Genomic DNA, 18879 nt, shown 5'->3' on the forward strand with positions numbered 1-18879 from the left:
AAAAAAAGAAATCTAATATATAAAATATTTACACAATCGACCTGAGGATCCCTGAGCCCACTCTATCCCCCACGTGTGAGGGGTAGAGCAGAGCTCGAGAGATCCCAGCGCATCCCTCTCGCCGCATCACTGGTAATGAGCCAGTGGAGGCTGAGCAAGTGCGCTGAAGCCGCAAACACTCAACTTATAAGACATTAATTGCTAAAAAAAAAATAAATAACCGCGAAATAAATTTCTAATTATTATAAATAAATATGTATGCACATTTGATTTCATATTCATACATATATTAAATCTGTAACCCAAGAAAGTGCTATGACTAGACCAATGGTTGTGCTAGGAGATGATTTGATCAGAATCATGCTTGACCGCCAGATTTTTACCCAATAAAGGGTATCCACTTTATGAGACAGGGTGGACCTCGGTGGGCTAACTCCCGAATTCTGTGAAAAATAATTTATTTATCTGCAATAGGTGTGGATTCGAACCCAGGTTGTTGGATTTAATTGCACAGTGCCTTACCACTATATTTATTAATTTTTCACGGCCTTCCCACACCTTCTATCTGTATTTAAAACAATTTGTGTATGGTTTGTTTGCTAAAACATTGGAATCAAAGAACACCATTATATTTTTATACGTTTAAACTTATTTAACTTTTTTTTTTTAGGAATACCAGGTGTTCAAATTGTTCCTCTAGTCATCTATCTTTCAATTACAATTATTTTTTCTTTAATATATCGACTTGATGTACAAAATATTGGCTTTAACTCTAGGTTTACGGGACCAGTCAATTTGGCAAACTTCTAAATGAAATACACAAAACGTAAAATTAATTTTAACTATTCATTAATCATAAATTAATCATTTAATCAAAAAAAAATCTATATTACTCGTACATTATTTGGTTCCTTACCTTCCAAATGTTTGAAATGTGTAAGTAGCTATCTCTACGAAACCGGTTAAAATGGACTAGCTAAATTCATTAAGAATCCTTATATATTTGTTTTCGTTCGTAATAATAAACTAAAAAGGATTGTATGACCTGAGTGTTATTTTTTATTTTCGTCATCAACGAAATCCTTTATGCTTGTTGTCGAAGAAACAACAGACGATCTTTAGAATGATTGCTGCAGTGACAGTTTAACAATGTTTTTCAAAGACTATGCAAAATTTTCAATTATTGTAGACAGCCTATTTTTTAAAATAATTACAATAGGATAAGTTGAGTTTGGTCACAGTGTTTTGTTTTTTTTATTTTGACCAGTTCCACTTTTTCTAATAATTTAATTAAATCCAGGAAATTTAATAAGATATTGAACAAAATTCTCATCATCAATGAACATGGTTCTGAAGCGACCAATGATTACTTCACATGAAGCACTTAGCCAAAACGAAACTGAGGATACTGTTCAATCATTGCAGTCTGAGATGAATCAAAATTTTCAGTGATTAAATTTTTACAAAATACCTGGTTCTGGATGTTACTGTAGTGGAATGTATTGAGTGGTTTTAATATAATGAGACAAGGTTAATATTGACATGCCTCTATTATTGTATAATTATTACAATTGATGATGTGTGTTTAACCAAAGGTGGTTACAATTTGTATTGGTTTGTTAGTAAATAATTTTGATAGTTGATTACATAAAATAATGGATAGCATGACAATTTACTTGGTGGCTGGTGGAATATTGAAATCTTCTTTTTTGCTAGAAGTTTATTGGAAGGTCCTCTGATTCTGACTCCTTTCCGCCTGGCTGGGGTTATTAAACTATTCACTCATCCTGAGTGATAGTTGACCACTAGTTGCCCTAGTGGTTCATTCATCTATGGTTCTCACTCTTCCCTGGTACCTGTTCACTCAGTGGGTACTTGTCCTCATGGGCCCAGTGGGTACTTACCTACTTTTTTTTCTCCTACTAGATGGCAGTATTTTGATCTGGCCTTGATTATGTTTTACGGGGCTTCCGTAAACAAGTACCTTGTTAATATTATTTTTGTCATTTCCGTAATTTTTTTTTTAAAAGACTTTTTATTTATTGATAATTTATTTAAACGTAATTAAATATTGATATATTCTATCTTAATTTTGATATTAAGATATTATATTGTTCAATTCAAACTTGATTTGAATAAATCGATTTTTTTTTTTAAAGAAAATGCATACTTTCGTTTATCGGTCTATTTGATGGATGCTCGTAGAAATAGGTATTTAAGAAACGTTTGTAAACTTAGTGTTAAAAGACGTAGAATCAACCCAAAAATGGTTGACTGTCTTCTGATTTCATTGGACCCATATACCAGAATTCATTGTATAACATTGAATTTCCAGAGAAATTCTTAGCCTTGCGTCCTTTTCACAAATCCTTCAAAGACAATATCGTTTCCTTGAATTGCCGGAATGACAGATAGGATACGCCCTCAGATGCCACATCCAGGCGCAAGAAGGCCACTCACTCTAGATGATGGCAGACCAAGTTTGGACGGCTGTTAAAGGTGTACTTGTCGCCATGTTTGGATCCGTCCCGATTCCAGCGTTCGTCCTTTCGTTCCTTCTTCTTCGGGCAGCATTCTGTAGCCAAGGTGTAGCCATCCCATATACATACCTTAATAGGTACATATATACATATATTAGTTTCACAATAAAGAAAGAAAGAGAAATATCCGGTGAAGCTGAAAATCAGGTTTATCTTACGTGAACCAAAGGAAAACCTATAATAATAATTAGGTGTAGATAGTTGACCGTAGATTAATGATTGGAGAAGTTTGTCGGGGGGTGCGGTCACCAAAGAACAACATAAATAAACAAAACCATATTTATTTATTTTATGCCGACGTTTCGACCTGTGTTTCAGGTCTTCATCAGGGCTATAGAACAAAAGAGATAACAACAACATTTAGAGTAACATACAATTGAAAAGGAATAGTTTACAAACAAATTTAGAATTACACAAAATATTGAATTAAATCATAAATGATAAAAAATTGATAACTGATAATTGAATAGTACAAAATTTTAATTGATTGATTATGACGATGACAGTTCTTAGACAAAACTGTAGTTTTGAGATATTGAAATCGTGGAATGGTATGGTAGTAGATTGAAAACAGTGACAGATGAAATATAATATCATGTAGGTAAAAACATGATATTATGATGAACCCAACAAACTTCTCCTATAATAATAATTGAATGTGTATTTTTGATAAAAGTGAAAATTACAAAAACTTAATATTATTCTTACAATACAAAACTTAATACATGTATCATAGTATAGTGAGGTTAAATTTATTAAACCAGTTGAGTCGTTGTTCTTAGACAAAACTGTAGTTTTGAGATATTGAAAACTTAAGAGGAAGTTTTATAAGGCTTTTAGTCGGAAATATATTTATTTATTTATTAAAATGTGTTTTGATTTTAAGAAAATGAGTTGCATCCTTGGTCTCAATGGTCAAATTAATAGTAAAAATATCTTAAGACGCATGGCTTAATTTAATTGTATAAATGGTCTGTAAATTTTTAATAGTAATCTTTTTAATTAATTAATTTTCTTATATAGAACATGGTGATTTCAACATATGAGTTCTTTATTACCAAAAATCTTACAAAGTCAGTTCTAATAACATGTATCCCATGTTTTATGGAAATAAATGACTCTTATTATGCATTGCACTTTAATGTTTTGGAATTAGATCAAATACATAAAATTAAATTATAATTAATTAATTATGTTTATTAATCAATTAAAATGAAAGAAATAAAATTTGTGAACGAAATTTTGCATTCGTTTCATTTTATTTTATTTTTTACATTTTGATGATTGAAATGAAACATTAATCATGCAGCCATCAGGCGTGTGGCACGATATGCTTTTTCCTGCACACTAAGGTTTAATTATTTTAGAAATAAATAAATGAAATCAGTTTCTATTAAATATATCTTTATTTTTTTTTTATAAATTAATTAATTTTTTACAGGGTTGTGTTGTTTTTAAAAATGTCAGTGAGTAATTAATTAACTTTTTTTTTCAAACTTTTTACAATGTCAATACTTATTTCTTTTTCATTGAAAACGTCTCAATGAATTATCATAGAATTTATTTCTAATAGTCGTGTATAAAAAATGGTAGATTTTAGTTTTTGAGTCGATTTTTGTCACAAAATTTAGAAAAATCTCTTTTCTAATTAAAAAAATGTACACAATTATGAACGGTAATTGATTGAATGGAAGGTTTCTATTTCGAATGGAATACTGAATCCTGTGTGTATTTATTAGCCAAATATGAAAAATAAAAAGATAACACGCAAGACAAAAAAAAATTTTAAAGTATACATACACATATGTATGTACGGTACACAATAATTCCAGAATAATAATTTTCGTTTTATAGTTTTGAATTGATCTGGTTTATGATATGTTGAATGGACTTTGTTCTCATAGTATAAGAGCCGGGAAGAAAAAAAGGCAGTTATTTCACCCCAATTCTTGATTACTTTTATGAAAACTATGTATAATTACTAGTTAAAGCTGATGAGTCTGCCAAAAATTGCAGCTGTTCTAAACCTTAAAAAACATTAATTTTTAATTCGGAGCTCTTTATCTTAAAAAATACCAACAACACTAGAAAATCTAAAAGAACATTATTTAAAGGAGAGTAAATTTGCTGAAATATGAGCCCTCATAGAGCTATTTACGTCCAATAGTTCTCGACATATAGCTTTTTAAAAAGTAACATTTCTTAAAAATCTACTGAGAGATTAGTAGTTAGTTAATTTATTTTGAGAAATCTATATCTCAGGAACTATGTGACATATAGATGTCTATTAGTACTCAAATCAAAGCTAGTTGAACCTACTATAAAGTAGTTTATGGCTTTTACCTTCGTAGGAATAGTATTTTTCATGATATTTCCTAAAAGAAATTGATTTATAATTGTTCGGACAATAATTTTGAGTTTTAAAAACTTTATTTCAGAAACCATTGGACGTACTGATGTCTGTCAGCACTCAAATTAAAGCTAGTTAAATTTACTATAAAATACAATTTATAACGTTTATCTTTATAGGAGTAGTAGTTTTTATGAGATTTGACAAAATAAATTCACAAACTGTTAATTTCTAGTTGTTCGTATAAAATGTTTGATTTCTGAAAAAATATATCTCTAGATCCATAACACGCACATATGTCTGCCAGCATTCAAACTAAAGGAAATTTAACTTACTATAAAGTAATTTATGACACTTATCTTCGTAAGGGTAGTTAGGGTAGAGCTATTTTAATAAAGTAGTTTATTGAGTTAAACTAGCTTTGATTTGAGTGCTAATAGACATCTGTACGTCAAATGGTTTTTGAGATACAGGTTTTTCAAAATAAATTCACTGACTATTTCAGTACGATCTCGAGAACTATTAAACGTAAATAGCTTTATTAGGGTTTACAGTTTAGCAGATTTACTCTAACTGAAATAACTGACTTTTTTCTCCTTTTGGGCTCTTGTACTATCAGTTGATTCGCCTCCTTACTTTGCCACAGAATTCTAAACAATCAACTGGGGTTAATCCGGAGAACTTGATGTTTTATTTTCTGACTTTTTGACCTCTCGGTTTGCAAATGTGTGTTGCAGTTTTTCGATCAGAAAGAACCAAATGCAGCCTGTCTCAGATATTAGACTTATTATGCTAGAGACCTTTCCTTGTTCATTTTATTTTGTTATTCTCGACTAAAAGCACTTTAACCGTTTTCGATTTACTGATAGTGTTGTATTATAAATCTCAAGGTTACTAACTTGCGAATATAGTGACCTTACTTTTTTCCAATGAATTTACTGTTTTTTTTCAATGGATGGTATTGGCTATTGTTTGATACAATAGATATTTTAGTTAATCCCGCTTATTTATTTTAATAATAATGAATCCTTGAAGAATGTCCTCAGTTTTAGCAACAGTCTGTACTTTCTGAATCTGATGTTTGTTACATGAAAAACATCTTTTGTGCCATACTAAGATGTTTTCCTGTTCTACTGGACCTTCTAATAATTTATTTTATCATTGCATTCTTGTACCTCTTTGGAAAAGTATTGGTTAAGAGCAAGCACCTTAATAGCAGTTTAATGGTTTGCTTTCCTTGAAAAATAAATCAGTGTGTGATTTTTGCAATGAGTAATAGTGGACTAAGCAACGATAAGTCAATAAATTGTTTACAATTAATTCATATAAAATAAATTTAACCCATGCAGTGAAATTTTTGTAAAATAATGAAGAATTTTCATTTGAAAACATAAATCTAATTTACAATATTCCTCTGTATTACTTTTCGACATTTATAAAGCCTTGGGGTTTCGCTATGAAATGAAAAAATATAACTTATAAAACAATAAAAAAAATTGTTTGTTTGTGTACGTTAGATTTTAATTGTTTGGCAGTATAGGCCTTGTAGATCTTCGGCCGATCGAATCAGCCGCCCCCAATGGGCTGCTGTTTCCCAGTTTGCTGTCTGCAGCTCTTACGCATGTTTGTTGGTTCTGTCTTTATATCTGTTCTTGCCTTTCAACGTGGTCTCTGGCCAACTATAGTGGCATTCATTGTTGTGTAGAGGCGTCCTGATAGATTTCTTCCAGCCACATGTCCCGACCATCTTGACCTCCTTGTCTTCATATCATAAGATATTGACTGACCAGTCTCTGCAAGCATTTCTTCGTTAGTTTATCTCCTCTAGGTATCAAGGCTTTGATCCCAGATTGTTATAGTACACAGAAGTTCCTTTCAAATCTCTCAACTCTGCTTTCTAGGTTACTTTATAGAGTTCGGGCCTCGCAGCCGTATATAAGAGCTGGCTTTATCGTAGCATTGTACACCCTTAGTTTCAGATTTATAGAGATTGTTCGAGATTTCAGTATTCTTGACAGTCTTCTCTCTCTTTGTGCCTGTGATAAGCTGGTCTATCTCAGTCAGTTGATCATTTATTCAGATTATTATGGAGCCATGGTATTTGAAACGATTTGCAATATATACAGGGAGTTACATATGGAAACATCACTAATTTAGGGAGTCTATATGTAGTGCTTCCAACCTCTCCTTGATTTATTCCGTTGTTGAGATATGAATTTTTGAACCACGAGTTTTCTCCCATATTACTCTATCGTAACTGAACTTTTCTCAACTCAATATTTCACCGATTGTTTCCATTATCTATTTCTCCTTTTATGATTTGGCTTTTACGATCGCCTAATGATGCGATATTTTTTTACAAATTTGTTGCTATCTTGCAAGATATCGAGAGAAACAGTATCGGAAATAACCTTTTATTAGAAAAGGCATATTTCCTTGATTTTTCAGGAGGACAGTTTGAACAGATGAGATGTTTCCTTAGAATAAAACTATGCCAACTTTTTTTTTTTTTTAAGCATGTAACTTCCCTTACAAATGGTCTTGAATGTAAACATCATATACAGTGAGAGAGATATTTCATTTAGAATTCTCATGACTCGTATTGTAATCAACACCGGTATCATTGTAATATCGTATATCTGGTTTCGTATTTCCTTTTATACTCTGCAACATTTCAACTATAGTCCTTTTACAATTATATAGTAAAACCACTCAATGGTTTTTGTTTGCGTGTTTTTAACCATTTATCCAATAACATTGTAAAGCTTTTCCCTAAAATATCGTAGGCTTCTTCAGAAGTATGTTTCAGGAACTTTTTTTTTTTTTAATAATTTATTTATTGATATTTACAACTGTATACACATATATACAACAAGTAAATTTGCTGTAGGTGACATAGTAACATGATAAAAACATGTGGAGAATCTATCCACTGATAGAACTCCAATAACATTTCTGGAGAAGAAGATCTCGAGGTCATCTTCTTTTCAGACGCCTAGGAGGATTATTAGGTAATGAAGGAGAAGCTAGGTTAGAAACAAGTGGATTTGGGCGGGTTTCAGGAACTTAAGTTTCTTCATTAATTTGTATCGGTCTCTTGGAACTACTCCAATGGATTTTCGTGTGTCGAAGCACCCCCAACGTTAGAATTATTTCATTAATTTGATTTCTGTATTCTCTGAAGTTCTAATGATTTTTTTTTTTAATTTCAGAAAGCAGCTGCTATACAGCAACAACAGATCGCTGCACACAGTAAGTAACGAACATTATATATTTACTATTATGTGTTTTATTAATACTATATAAATTCAGTTTTATAGATACATCTTTATACGTTTGTAATGTTAACTTTAGAAATATATATCGGGACTTTTTTCGTTATGAAGTGTTTTATTTTAAGTGCACTATATTTATGAGTTTAACTTTACCTTGGTTTGTTGGTTTAACTGTTTATTCATAGCACAATTAATCTGGACTGAACCATTGCACTGGTATAGAAATTTGATCATTATGGCTAATCTTTGTTTTGTTTTTTTGTGCCAAAACCTAAAGACGAATTCTGTTTTCTTCTATCATGTTCCATTTTTTTCTCAAATTCATAATATGTAATATAGTGTAATCTAGGTAGTCAGAACACTCTAATAATCCGAACTGGCATAAAAAAAAAAATATTTTTTTTAGAGTTAACTCAGCAAGCAATAACATTTGTGTTATAAATAAAAGTACACATGTAAAGGACATTTTTAAATTTAAGTTATTGTAATCACAGAATTAATAGAAAGTGGGCATTTATACGCAGTTTCGATATGGGGTAATCTAATTCTTATAGAAGTGTTCATAATGTACTTTTGTTATAAATACACAATATCTTTGTGTAAATCATTTGATTCTAAGACTCATTTAATTAATTGTTGAAATATGTTTAATACAAATTTTGTTGTGAACTCTTTTTTTTTCACGTTTAAAATTTCAGGAGTTTTTTTTTATGTATACTTTTTTTTACTTAAAAATAAACATTCTTATAATTTTATCAAATTAAGTAATCATTTAGCATTACTTCAGATGTAAAAGAAAACAAAAATTTTAGAAAACCCAAAATACGGCTAGTGACCAACGATGTTATAAGATTCATAGCACCCGGCGAAAGGTTAATGGAAAGAGAGAGAGTGATAATTTTTCCTAATACTTCCTGTAATCTGAACAATTAATTAAGATTATACTGTACTTTGACTAAATTCGAATGTTTCGGCACAGTTTTTCTTTTATTCTGATGATACTAATCATGTGAAAATCTGTTGATTTGAAGGCAACTAAAAGAACCAATTTTTATTTTTTTATTTGAGGCAATCCATGTCGAAGGTGATTTTCACCTGGTTATCTACAGTTGACCAACCTATTCTAATCATGGTTGGGGCTGAAGTTTTTCATTTTGTGGGACCGCCACTTAATGAAAAAATGAACGCCTCAAGGCCGGATTCGAACCGGCACCGCCCACAGACTCAGATCCAACCATTTTTTAACAATTGCAAATACATTCATAACTCAATTTGATTTAAATATAAAATTTAATTTGATCTAGAAGAGTGATTTGTGGTATTGAGTTTATTTTAACGCTCATTTAATGACATGAAAATATAATCGATTTTCTTGATTTGTGTGCTACAAACTGGAATTATATGTCACGAATTTGTGGAAAAACTTAGTTTTCTGTTTCGGGCCCCTTAAAACACAAAGATCAGCTAAAACTATCGAATCAACCGTTTAGTTGTAGACCTGTTTTATTGTTTTTTATTTGTATTTGTATCGTCTTTAAAAATTATTACTGAGCCTTGATTATTTATTCCACGAAGAAACAGTGCGCTGTGCATTTGATTATTGACCATCACTAATTCATTTAAGCTTGTTTTTGATACAATATGGCTATTGCAAATATTCAGCTTGATGAAAAATCCCCGATATTCGCAAACCTCTCTGAAACGTAAATTTAACGTAAGCACAATTTTATGGCCCCTCCAACCTTGGATTTTATAGCTTGTTGCCGTGTTTGTGCACTAAACTTTTTTTCAGTTTATTTATAGATAAGTTTGATAAACGAGTTTTGGCGTATCGGTTGAAAACATTTAAAAAGCTAATGTACGAAAATATATTAGTTTTCTTCTCAGAATTGCGTATCGGTTCTGTGAACGCAAAACTCAGAAATCTCTTTTACATTGGAAATTTGAGCCCGTTGCACTATAATTTATTACTAAGAAATTTTGTTACTTAAAATGGCGTTGTAGCCTAAGTGTTGAACATTTTTATTAATTAATATTAGTAAAATATTTTTGCCTTCAGAAATAACCAATTTACTTTCACCTTTAATTAATTTCATACAAGAATCAGATGTATACTTTAGTATATTTAATAATTAGTATATTTCAGGGTTGCATTCTGGAAACTAAAAACTAACTGAGTCATATTTATTAAAATTAAATATTTTTAAACGAAGCATTATGAGGTGTTTATTTGTTTCAATAGATCATATAAGAATTGATTTGTTGTTTTCATGACAAAAAAAAAATTATATTTTTTAAAATTATGTTGATTATTTGTTAAAGACTGAAACAGAAAATGCTCGTGAATTTTAGTACTTCTTTCTCTAAATTTATTTATTGATTTTTTTGTACTACATGTACCACCTGATTATCCTTTTTTTAAAAAAACATTCTTATTTCTAATGTGAACCCATGTAGAAAAAATAATTAAAATTTATTTTTAATTTAATAAACATAAGGATCTTATAAAGAGATGCTAAAATTACCAATAGAATACTTTCAGGTATTATCATTCTTTAATAAATATATTTGTGTCATATTTATGCGGTTATGAGTGACCGAAATGAGGTTGTTACGTTATCCAGTACAAGACCCCATGAGGTGAAAAAAGGGAGTTATTTGACTCCAATTTTTTATTACTTGAATTAAAGCTATGTATCATTATTATTCAAAATCGATGAGTATACCAATTACTTTTTGAGTGCTGGTAGACATATGTACGTCTTTTCGTTCCAGAGATATACTATTTTTAAAATCAAACATTTTATCTGAACACTAGACATTAACATTTTGTGAATTTATTTTGTCAAACATCATAAAAACTACTTCTCCTACGATGATGAACGTCAGAAACTACTTAATAGTACATTAAATTATCTTTGATTTGAGTGTTAATAGATTTATTATTATAGATCACATAATAAATAATAATTTAATAATAAATTTATAATTTAATGTACTATACATTAAATTAGCTTTGATTTGATGAGTGCTAATAGATTTCTATACGTCACATGATAAATTCACTAACTACTAACCTTACTGTACATTTTTATAAAATGTTGTTTTTTAAAAAGATATATCTCGAGAACTATTGAACGTAATTAACTTTATTAGGTCTAATATTTTTGCAAATTTACTCTACTTTAAATAATGTTTTCTTAGGTGTTATAGCGTCGTTGGTAGTTTTAAAGATATAGAGCTCCGATTTTTTATTCCTTCTACTTATACTTAGCAGACTCATCAATTTTGTCTGGTAATTATACATAGTTTTCATTAAAGTAATAAAAAATTGGAGTGAAATAACTACCTATTTTTCTTCCCGGCTTTTGTACTGATAGGGAAGGAAAACAAATTAAGGGTCAACGTCCTGTGGTCAAGTATCCTTGCCTGTAAGGAAGTGGACCTGAGGTTAGATATGGCTGTTCTAATTTTTCGATGAGTTGTTTATAATGTTACAATCCAAGTTTTCGACTCAATTTGCCGAACACAAAATTATCAAAAATAAAAACAAAATATGAATGTTTTTACTTTTTTTGAAGTTTTTTTTTATAATCATGAAAAATTACTTTTACAATAAGAACTACGTTATAGTTCTGAAAGTAAATTCAATGTGCTACACTTTGATACCAAAATTATCTCTGTAGACTCCATAGTTCTTGAAATATGATTTTCTAAATATATATTTTTTTTTTATAATTATTTTATTGTTCTGTGTGATATTGTCTTTGTAGATCCATCGGTTTTTGAAATACAGATTAGCTAAATTTATATTGGTTTTTTTTTCGATTTTTTAAAGCAACGTTTCGTTTTCTGTTGGAATTTTTGCTACAAATCAAATAAAAAATATTTACTTATTTATATTTTTTTATTAATTTATTTATTTTTTTTATGACCCATTCTCATAAATAAATATATTTATAATATTAGTATTTTGAAAAAATTATGTATATTTTTATTAACTACTTTTGCAGCTGCAACTGACTTGTCAGTCGATTTCCCTTTTCGTATATTTCATTTCTCCTGGAATCCCTATCTGTTTCTAACGATTATGAGCCTTATTACCGTAATTTTCACTAAATATATTTAGTGTTTTAGGAGAGTGATCTAAAGAGTTGGGTATATTTTTTGATCTTAGTTATTTTAAAACTAGTAAATTAAGTGGTATTAAAACTCATGAAGTGTCTGGGGCTCAGTACTTTGTAATGGAGAACATGGTTTATACAACAAGGTGATTTTTTCCCCCAAACTATGACACCTACTTAATGAGGCTGGGCGGTGTGCAGGAGAGCTCCAGAATCTACAAGGTTGACTCAGACTACAGCAACAGAATAAATAATTATCTTGTCTTTGGAGTTAGTTTTGTAGTGCGTTACCACTGTGCCATCCCGTTTCCAAAGTAATATTTAAAGAAGTAAACTGTATTTTTCTTCTTACTAACATGTACGACTTTATTTCCTAAGTTTGAATTTCTGTGTTTAAGTATAAAAAAAAACCTGTATTTATTTTATTTTAATGAAAATCGGCCCATCCATAATTTGGAATTTCATTTCACGGATGTTCCCATGTTTTGTAACCATATAAATGTCCAATTTGGTGTTGTTTTCCTAACTGATTAGGGCTGAATCGATCAATTTCATATTTATCACCTTATCTTCCTTTGCCACTCATAGCTGCGTGTTGGAACATGATTTATGCCTCGTTACCTCTATGGTCCTTGAAAAATACGCATTTTAGAATTTTTTTCCCTCATTTTTCTTATTCATGTTTATATTTTTGGTATCTGAGGTAGTAGTTGGAAAAAGAGCTCCAGGATCTAAAGGATTATTTTCCGGAATCCCTTCCTTATGGTCTGTTCATCAGATGATGATGAGCAAATATGACGAAAACTACTAGTCCTACGTATATGAAAGTCATAAACTACTTTTTAGCTGTTCCAATTAGTTTTAATTTGTGTGTTAATAGACATCTGTACGTCTAATGGTTCCTGAGATAAATATTTCCCACAGTTACTTCACTAACTGCTGATTTTTCAGTACATTTTTTATGAAATGTTGCTTTTAAAACTCTACTTTAAATAGTGTTATTCTATTCTCCCTATACTTGACAGAATCATCAATTTTGACTTGTAATTATCATTGTTTTCATTAAAGTAATAAAAAATTGGAGGGAAATAGCAGACTTTTTTCTCCTCCTGGGCTCTTGCACTAAGAGTTCAGAATTCTTCTTCTAGAAGATATAAGAAATAATAATAATAAAGGCTTAACGAACCCGAAGGTTCGATGCCGATATCACCAAACGCTCTTTGCATACATCCTTCCAGTGATGCCCCTCCAAACCCAATTCCACTAAATCTGTTTTAACGCAATCCTCCCATCTACGTTTCGATCTACCCCTCGGACGTTTACTCGTTGGTTCAGTGTTTATTACCATTTTAGGGATCCGCTCGTTACTAAGCCCTACAACCTTACATGCCCATCTTATACGCCGCAATACTGTAACTTGAATTATATTTACCGGGTGTAGGCCCCTTAATTCAGCGTTGTGTAATCTTCTAAATTCTCCTGTTAATTCATCCTTTTTCGGTCCGAATATTTTGCGTAATACTTTATTTTCGAAAACCCTAAGACGCTGTTCATCCCTTAGTGGCCTCTTACACGCCTCACATCCATAAAGAACAGTGGGAAGGATAATGGTTTTGTAAATTCTAATTTTTAAGTTTTTCGATAGGAGGCGCGAGCTAAGCAGTTTCGAAATTGAAAAATAACAACAATTTCCCGCCTTATACCTAGCTTTTATTTCCTTATCAACTTCGTTTTTTCTAGTTACCGTAGAACCTCAATACTTAAACTTATCTACCTGTTCAAACGCATTTCCTCGTATAACTAACTATATCACCGAAATTGCTCGCGTTTCTACTGCTAACCATATATTTTGTTTTATCCGTATTTATTTCAAGACTTAGTTCCTTGCTGGAGTTTATAAGCGTGGTTATTAGATATAAGTAACTGAAATGTATTTCCACAAGATATCTTTGAAGTTATTATTATTTAATAATGGTGAAAATTAGCATTGCAGCGTAAATATAAAAGGAGTAGGAAATTCGTGGAACTTAAAACTGGAAAAGAAATCTGGAAAAAGATAAAGAAAAAAGCTCTATCCGTTTTTTAATTTTTTTTTATTTATTAATTTTTGTTATTAGTTTTTTATTTGGCAACTCTAAATATTTATTATCGGAGTGATATATCCCTACCAACCGTGAAAAAGTTGATAATTCGTTACCTAATAAACTAAATTAACTGACTTATTAACTTCTTTGCCACTGGTTCGGAAAATTTGGCATTTTACATGAGATTTCCTTTTTTAATAGTACTAGAATAAGGTCAATAATACAGGAAATACTCTTTATAATTTATGGACAAATAAAAAAATGGAATGGTGTATTCCAAAAACATCTTTTTGCAGTATTGACCTCTCCAGCCCCCTGAAACATTGTTGTGCAGTTGACTGTGCATGACGCAAATGAGCATGGAAGGAAATAATACGCTCTAAGATTGGACGGAGAGCTGGCTGGAATAGCGAAACAGGAGATCAGTATGCGGTGGTTGCCGTAGGTCCACTTGCTTAAATTACTAAGCCTGTTAGTATCAGTCCATTATTTCTATCCACCTCTGTAAACATGCTAATTGCTCACATGCGACTAAACTCACTACTACGCAACACTAACTGACGGCCGACGTCAATTCCTTCTGGAAGTAACTTGTTAACTTGTTCTAGTAGCAGTAACAATTGTCGACTATTGAAGTGAATACAAAAACTATGATAGTGGCTGAATGGTCCAGGTTCAAATATTAATAAATTCGGAATAAAATGACTATTAAATTAGAAATTTGGAATTGGAAGGTCACGTCGATTGACCATGTGTCATGAAAAAAGGGCATGGTGAAAAAAAAAAAACTTAAATACTAATTAAAGTATTTATTCTAAGCTAATGTTTCGCTGCTTTTCTCAGGCTAAAAAAGATACAAAACTTAAAATAATATAACAAAGTAACAGGATAACATGAAATGACTGAAAAACTGAGTAAATGACTGAAAAAGATTTGAAAATTATATAAAAATGAATTACAGAAAATAAAAATAAGATGTACTGTGAAAAGTCAAGATAAATAAACAAGAATCACAAAATATTATTAGACAATTAATGAAAACGGAAATAATAACAAATTAATCTTATTTATATTAATGATATAATAAACATTATTTACTTTTTTATTTGTTATTATTTCCGTTGATGGTTTGAAAATAATGTCGTGCTCACATATTATTATTATTCTTTATGAATTTTAAATTTTATTCACGTGGTGCATCATTCCACCATTTTTCAAATCTGTGTGAAAAACAAGAAATCAAGGTTTCATGTCAATATAAGATAGCCAAGAGTATTTGCGTTAAAGGTTGGTAGTTAGAGTAAAAATTACCACGAGTAAAGAAAATACATTATTACCTGTATAGGATTCTAGAAAGGAGATATTCGGCCAACAAATGTTTACTTTATCCTCAAAAATAAAGTATAAGTAAATGAATTTCACTCACTAAATTATGTAGTCGGCATATGCACCAGGAACTGAGGTACATACAGCTACTAATATTAACAAAGAAAACCTAATTTTTCCGATTTCCTTAAAATAATAAATCATAACCTTTATAGGTATAATGGTCTTCCCTATACTTATCTCTTGTGTTTGTTTCAATTGTAATACCACGTGATTTGGCTGAAACGTTGACAGAATATATATATATATAAAAGAAGTCAAAGACGACTTATTTTGAATTTATCTAAATTATGAATGAGTCCTGACTGATTTCTCTATAGTATACATTCTGAGTTGGGCGAAAAGTATTCAAATGACGAGAGACGAATGCATTTATATTCGATTGACGAGAGAGATATTTTTATTCGAATAATTTTACAGCTCCTAAAATATTAGAAACCAGAATAGTTAAAATAAATTTTTACGCGATCTCATAATCGATAGTATTTTCATATTCTGCATATCCCGAAACATATAAATGGAACCTAATATTTTAGAAATCAGAAAAGTTGAAATCAATCGATACGCGATCTCAGAATCGATAGCATTTACATTGTATACCTCTTAGAAAACATAGATGTCAGGTATCATAAAAAATGTTGTGTTAATGACATTATACGAATACGGATGTATTAGGATGGTGAATCATATTTTTTTTCGAGTAAGATATTATTCGTCCAAAACATTGATGAATACAAAAGTATTTCAATGGTTAATAAAATCCTTTGCTCGAATAATTGATTATTCGAGTAATCATTCACGAATACAAATGCATCCGTCTCTCGTGAATAGAATAATATTCGCCCAACTCTGTATACAGTATTCGCCTAAGTACCATCAACTGTATTCAAAACCATGTACGCAGTTAAAAAAAAAAAATAAAACCTTGGTTTACAAAAAATCGTTGTATTGTAAAATGTTTCACGATACTGACGTCTTTTCGTGTAAATATTATGTCATTTCTTTCAAGTAGTTGTTTGTAAGTTTTTCATAATATATTTCAATGTTTACAAAGTGTGCTGTGCTGTTTGCAGTTAAGAAGTTGATTCTGTTTCCTAGTGGCAGATAAGATTGCTGCAAATATATAACAGCCATAAAGATAGTAAAATTACACTTCAGGTGTTTGCATGAAAGGCAAATTTGCTGTCTCTCGGAGTTTTTCATTTTTATTTTAAATTTTTACTGGGATAGTTGGTTTAGAAAATCATGCTTTAATTCCATTACTTCCTTTTACAACATTTTCTAAAATATTAATTACTGTTGCATTGTTACTGTATCAATGTAAGAAAGGAAAATTAAAAAAAATTATAAACGTGTATTATTTTTAATAGTATGTAATAATTAGCCTTTTAAGGGACCTTTCACTCGCAATATATTTTAACGACAAAAAAAAAAAAAAACCCGTCCGGGAGCTAGAGAGATATCGATCAAAAATCGAGGCGGCTTCAACTGAACGATCTTTTCCTTCCTGTAATATCCTTACCCTGTCAATCGGTTATTTATTTATTTCCACACGACGCTGAAATATAAAAAATTTATTTTTATTGTATTCGGTAATGCTCGTTACTTGTGAAAGGGTCTCTGATATCTGTCCTTGAATTAACGATAGAAAAATAGAAATTTCAAAAGCTTGAGGTCGTGGTTTCAAAACCCTAATCATCTGGTTACATATTTTAATATTTTTCGCCTAATTCTGGTTAAGACTGGAAGGGCGAATTGCTGCCCATTGAATGCCGTTTACTGATGACGCATTACCCCACTGCATTGACATTAATTGTGCCACATCATAAGGCTCATGTCGTTGCCTAATGATATCTGAATCGGATACCTGTTATTTTTATCTATACCATTCTTAGTTTTATCAAACTTACACCGCCTTGTGTACATTTAGGTTAGCTCAAAGATTGAGGAAAAGTTTTATCTTCATTTGGATTATGTCACGTGATATTTCGAATTTCCGTGTTGAGAGATACTTGAGATGAATCAGAGGAAAAATCTTCCGCGCATCATATTCGTGTGATTCGACTAATGATTGTGTAGTTTTAAGGATCGAATGAAAATAATTAATAAAAAATTCAAAAAATTATTTATTTCAAAATAATATCAATTACAAATAATTTTTTTAATTTCTTGAAATAAAAAAATCATGGAAATATTTGCTAAAAAGACTTATTTTAATTTTTATCGGATGAATTGATATAAATTTTTATCACTTTTTTCCCATAATTTTTAAAAATACAGTTTAATCTCGGTACTCCGAACACTCCTGTAATCCGAACTGGCGTAAAAAAATAACTTTTTTTTTTTAGACAACTCAGCAGGGAATAACACTGTGGTTTTCAAATAAAAGTGCACATATGTAAATGACATTTTTTATCTTCCCGATTTATAGCCAAGTTATTGTAATCACCGGGAAAATCGAAGGTGGAAATGTTTACAGTTTCGATATTAAATAATCTAATTTTTTTTTTCGTACTCTCCGTTGAAAATAAGGAATATTTAGATTCAATGATGTCAGTTGAAGTGTGCTGCCTTCTTCTACCCATGGGTATTTTAAGGGCTTTGTCGAGTATACACTCTGCGTGCAGAATCGATGGCGCCGTATGCGCATTGAAACTATGATGAGCGGGGAGGGTCCGCTTTGCTGGTTGTGATGGTATTAGGTTTAGACTGCAGAGCCCAAACCTCGTCCCATGGTATTTTTTATTTTCAAAACCTCTTTATTTTCATTTAAATGCAAAATACAATAATATATAATACATAGGTATATATAACTTATGTTCAGACTGATAGTATGACTTAAAAATAAGGGAGATTTGGGCAGAGTAACGATACGCATCTACTGAATAACTAACTTTCTTATCAGACTCTTCTGGTATATATAAGGACAGGTTGTTGTCAAACATAAAGATACTTAATCCTACTAATACAAGTTTTATATTATTATTTACAGGCCATATATAGGCCAGCTAACTCCCTCCCTCCAGTTCCTTCGTATGGAGGAACTAAATAAACACTAGGTAACTGAACTAATACACTGTTTGCACAAAATAAACACAAAGAGAGAAAAGAAAGAAAAAA

At 30.6% G+C, this 18879-nt stretch overlaps 1 protein-coding gene across 8 annotated transcripts in view; it reads left to right on the forward strand.

The window, feature by feature from the left end:
* The window catches only part of SNF4Agamma (SNF4/AMP-activated protein kinase gamma subunit), a 503643-nt gene that overhangs the window by 259431 nt on the left and 225333 nt on the right, over window positions 1-18879 (forward strand). For all 8 annotated transcript variants that reach the window (XM_067046460.1, XM_067046458.1, XM_067046457.1 and 5 more), the window contains one exon: window positions 8103-8142. In XM_067046460.1, coding sequence (XP_066902561.1) covers window positions 8103-8142 — 40 coding nt within the window. The remainder of the gene's footprint in view (window positions 1-8102; window positions 8143-18879) is intronic.

The sequence above is a fragment of the Halyomorpha halys genome, unplaced genomic scaffold, assembly GCF_000696795.3.
Source record: "Halyomorpha halys isolate HHAL.00 unplaced genomic scaffold, Hhal_1.1 Scaffold533.1, whole genome shotgun sequence".
Taxonomy (NCBI): Eukaryota; Metazoa; Arthropoda; class Insecta; order Hemiptera; family Pentatomidae; genus Halyomorpha; species Halyomorpha halys.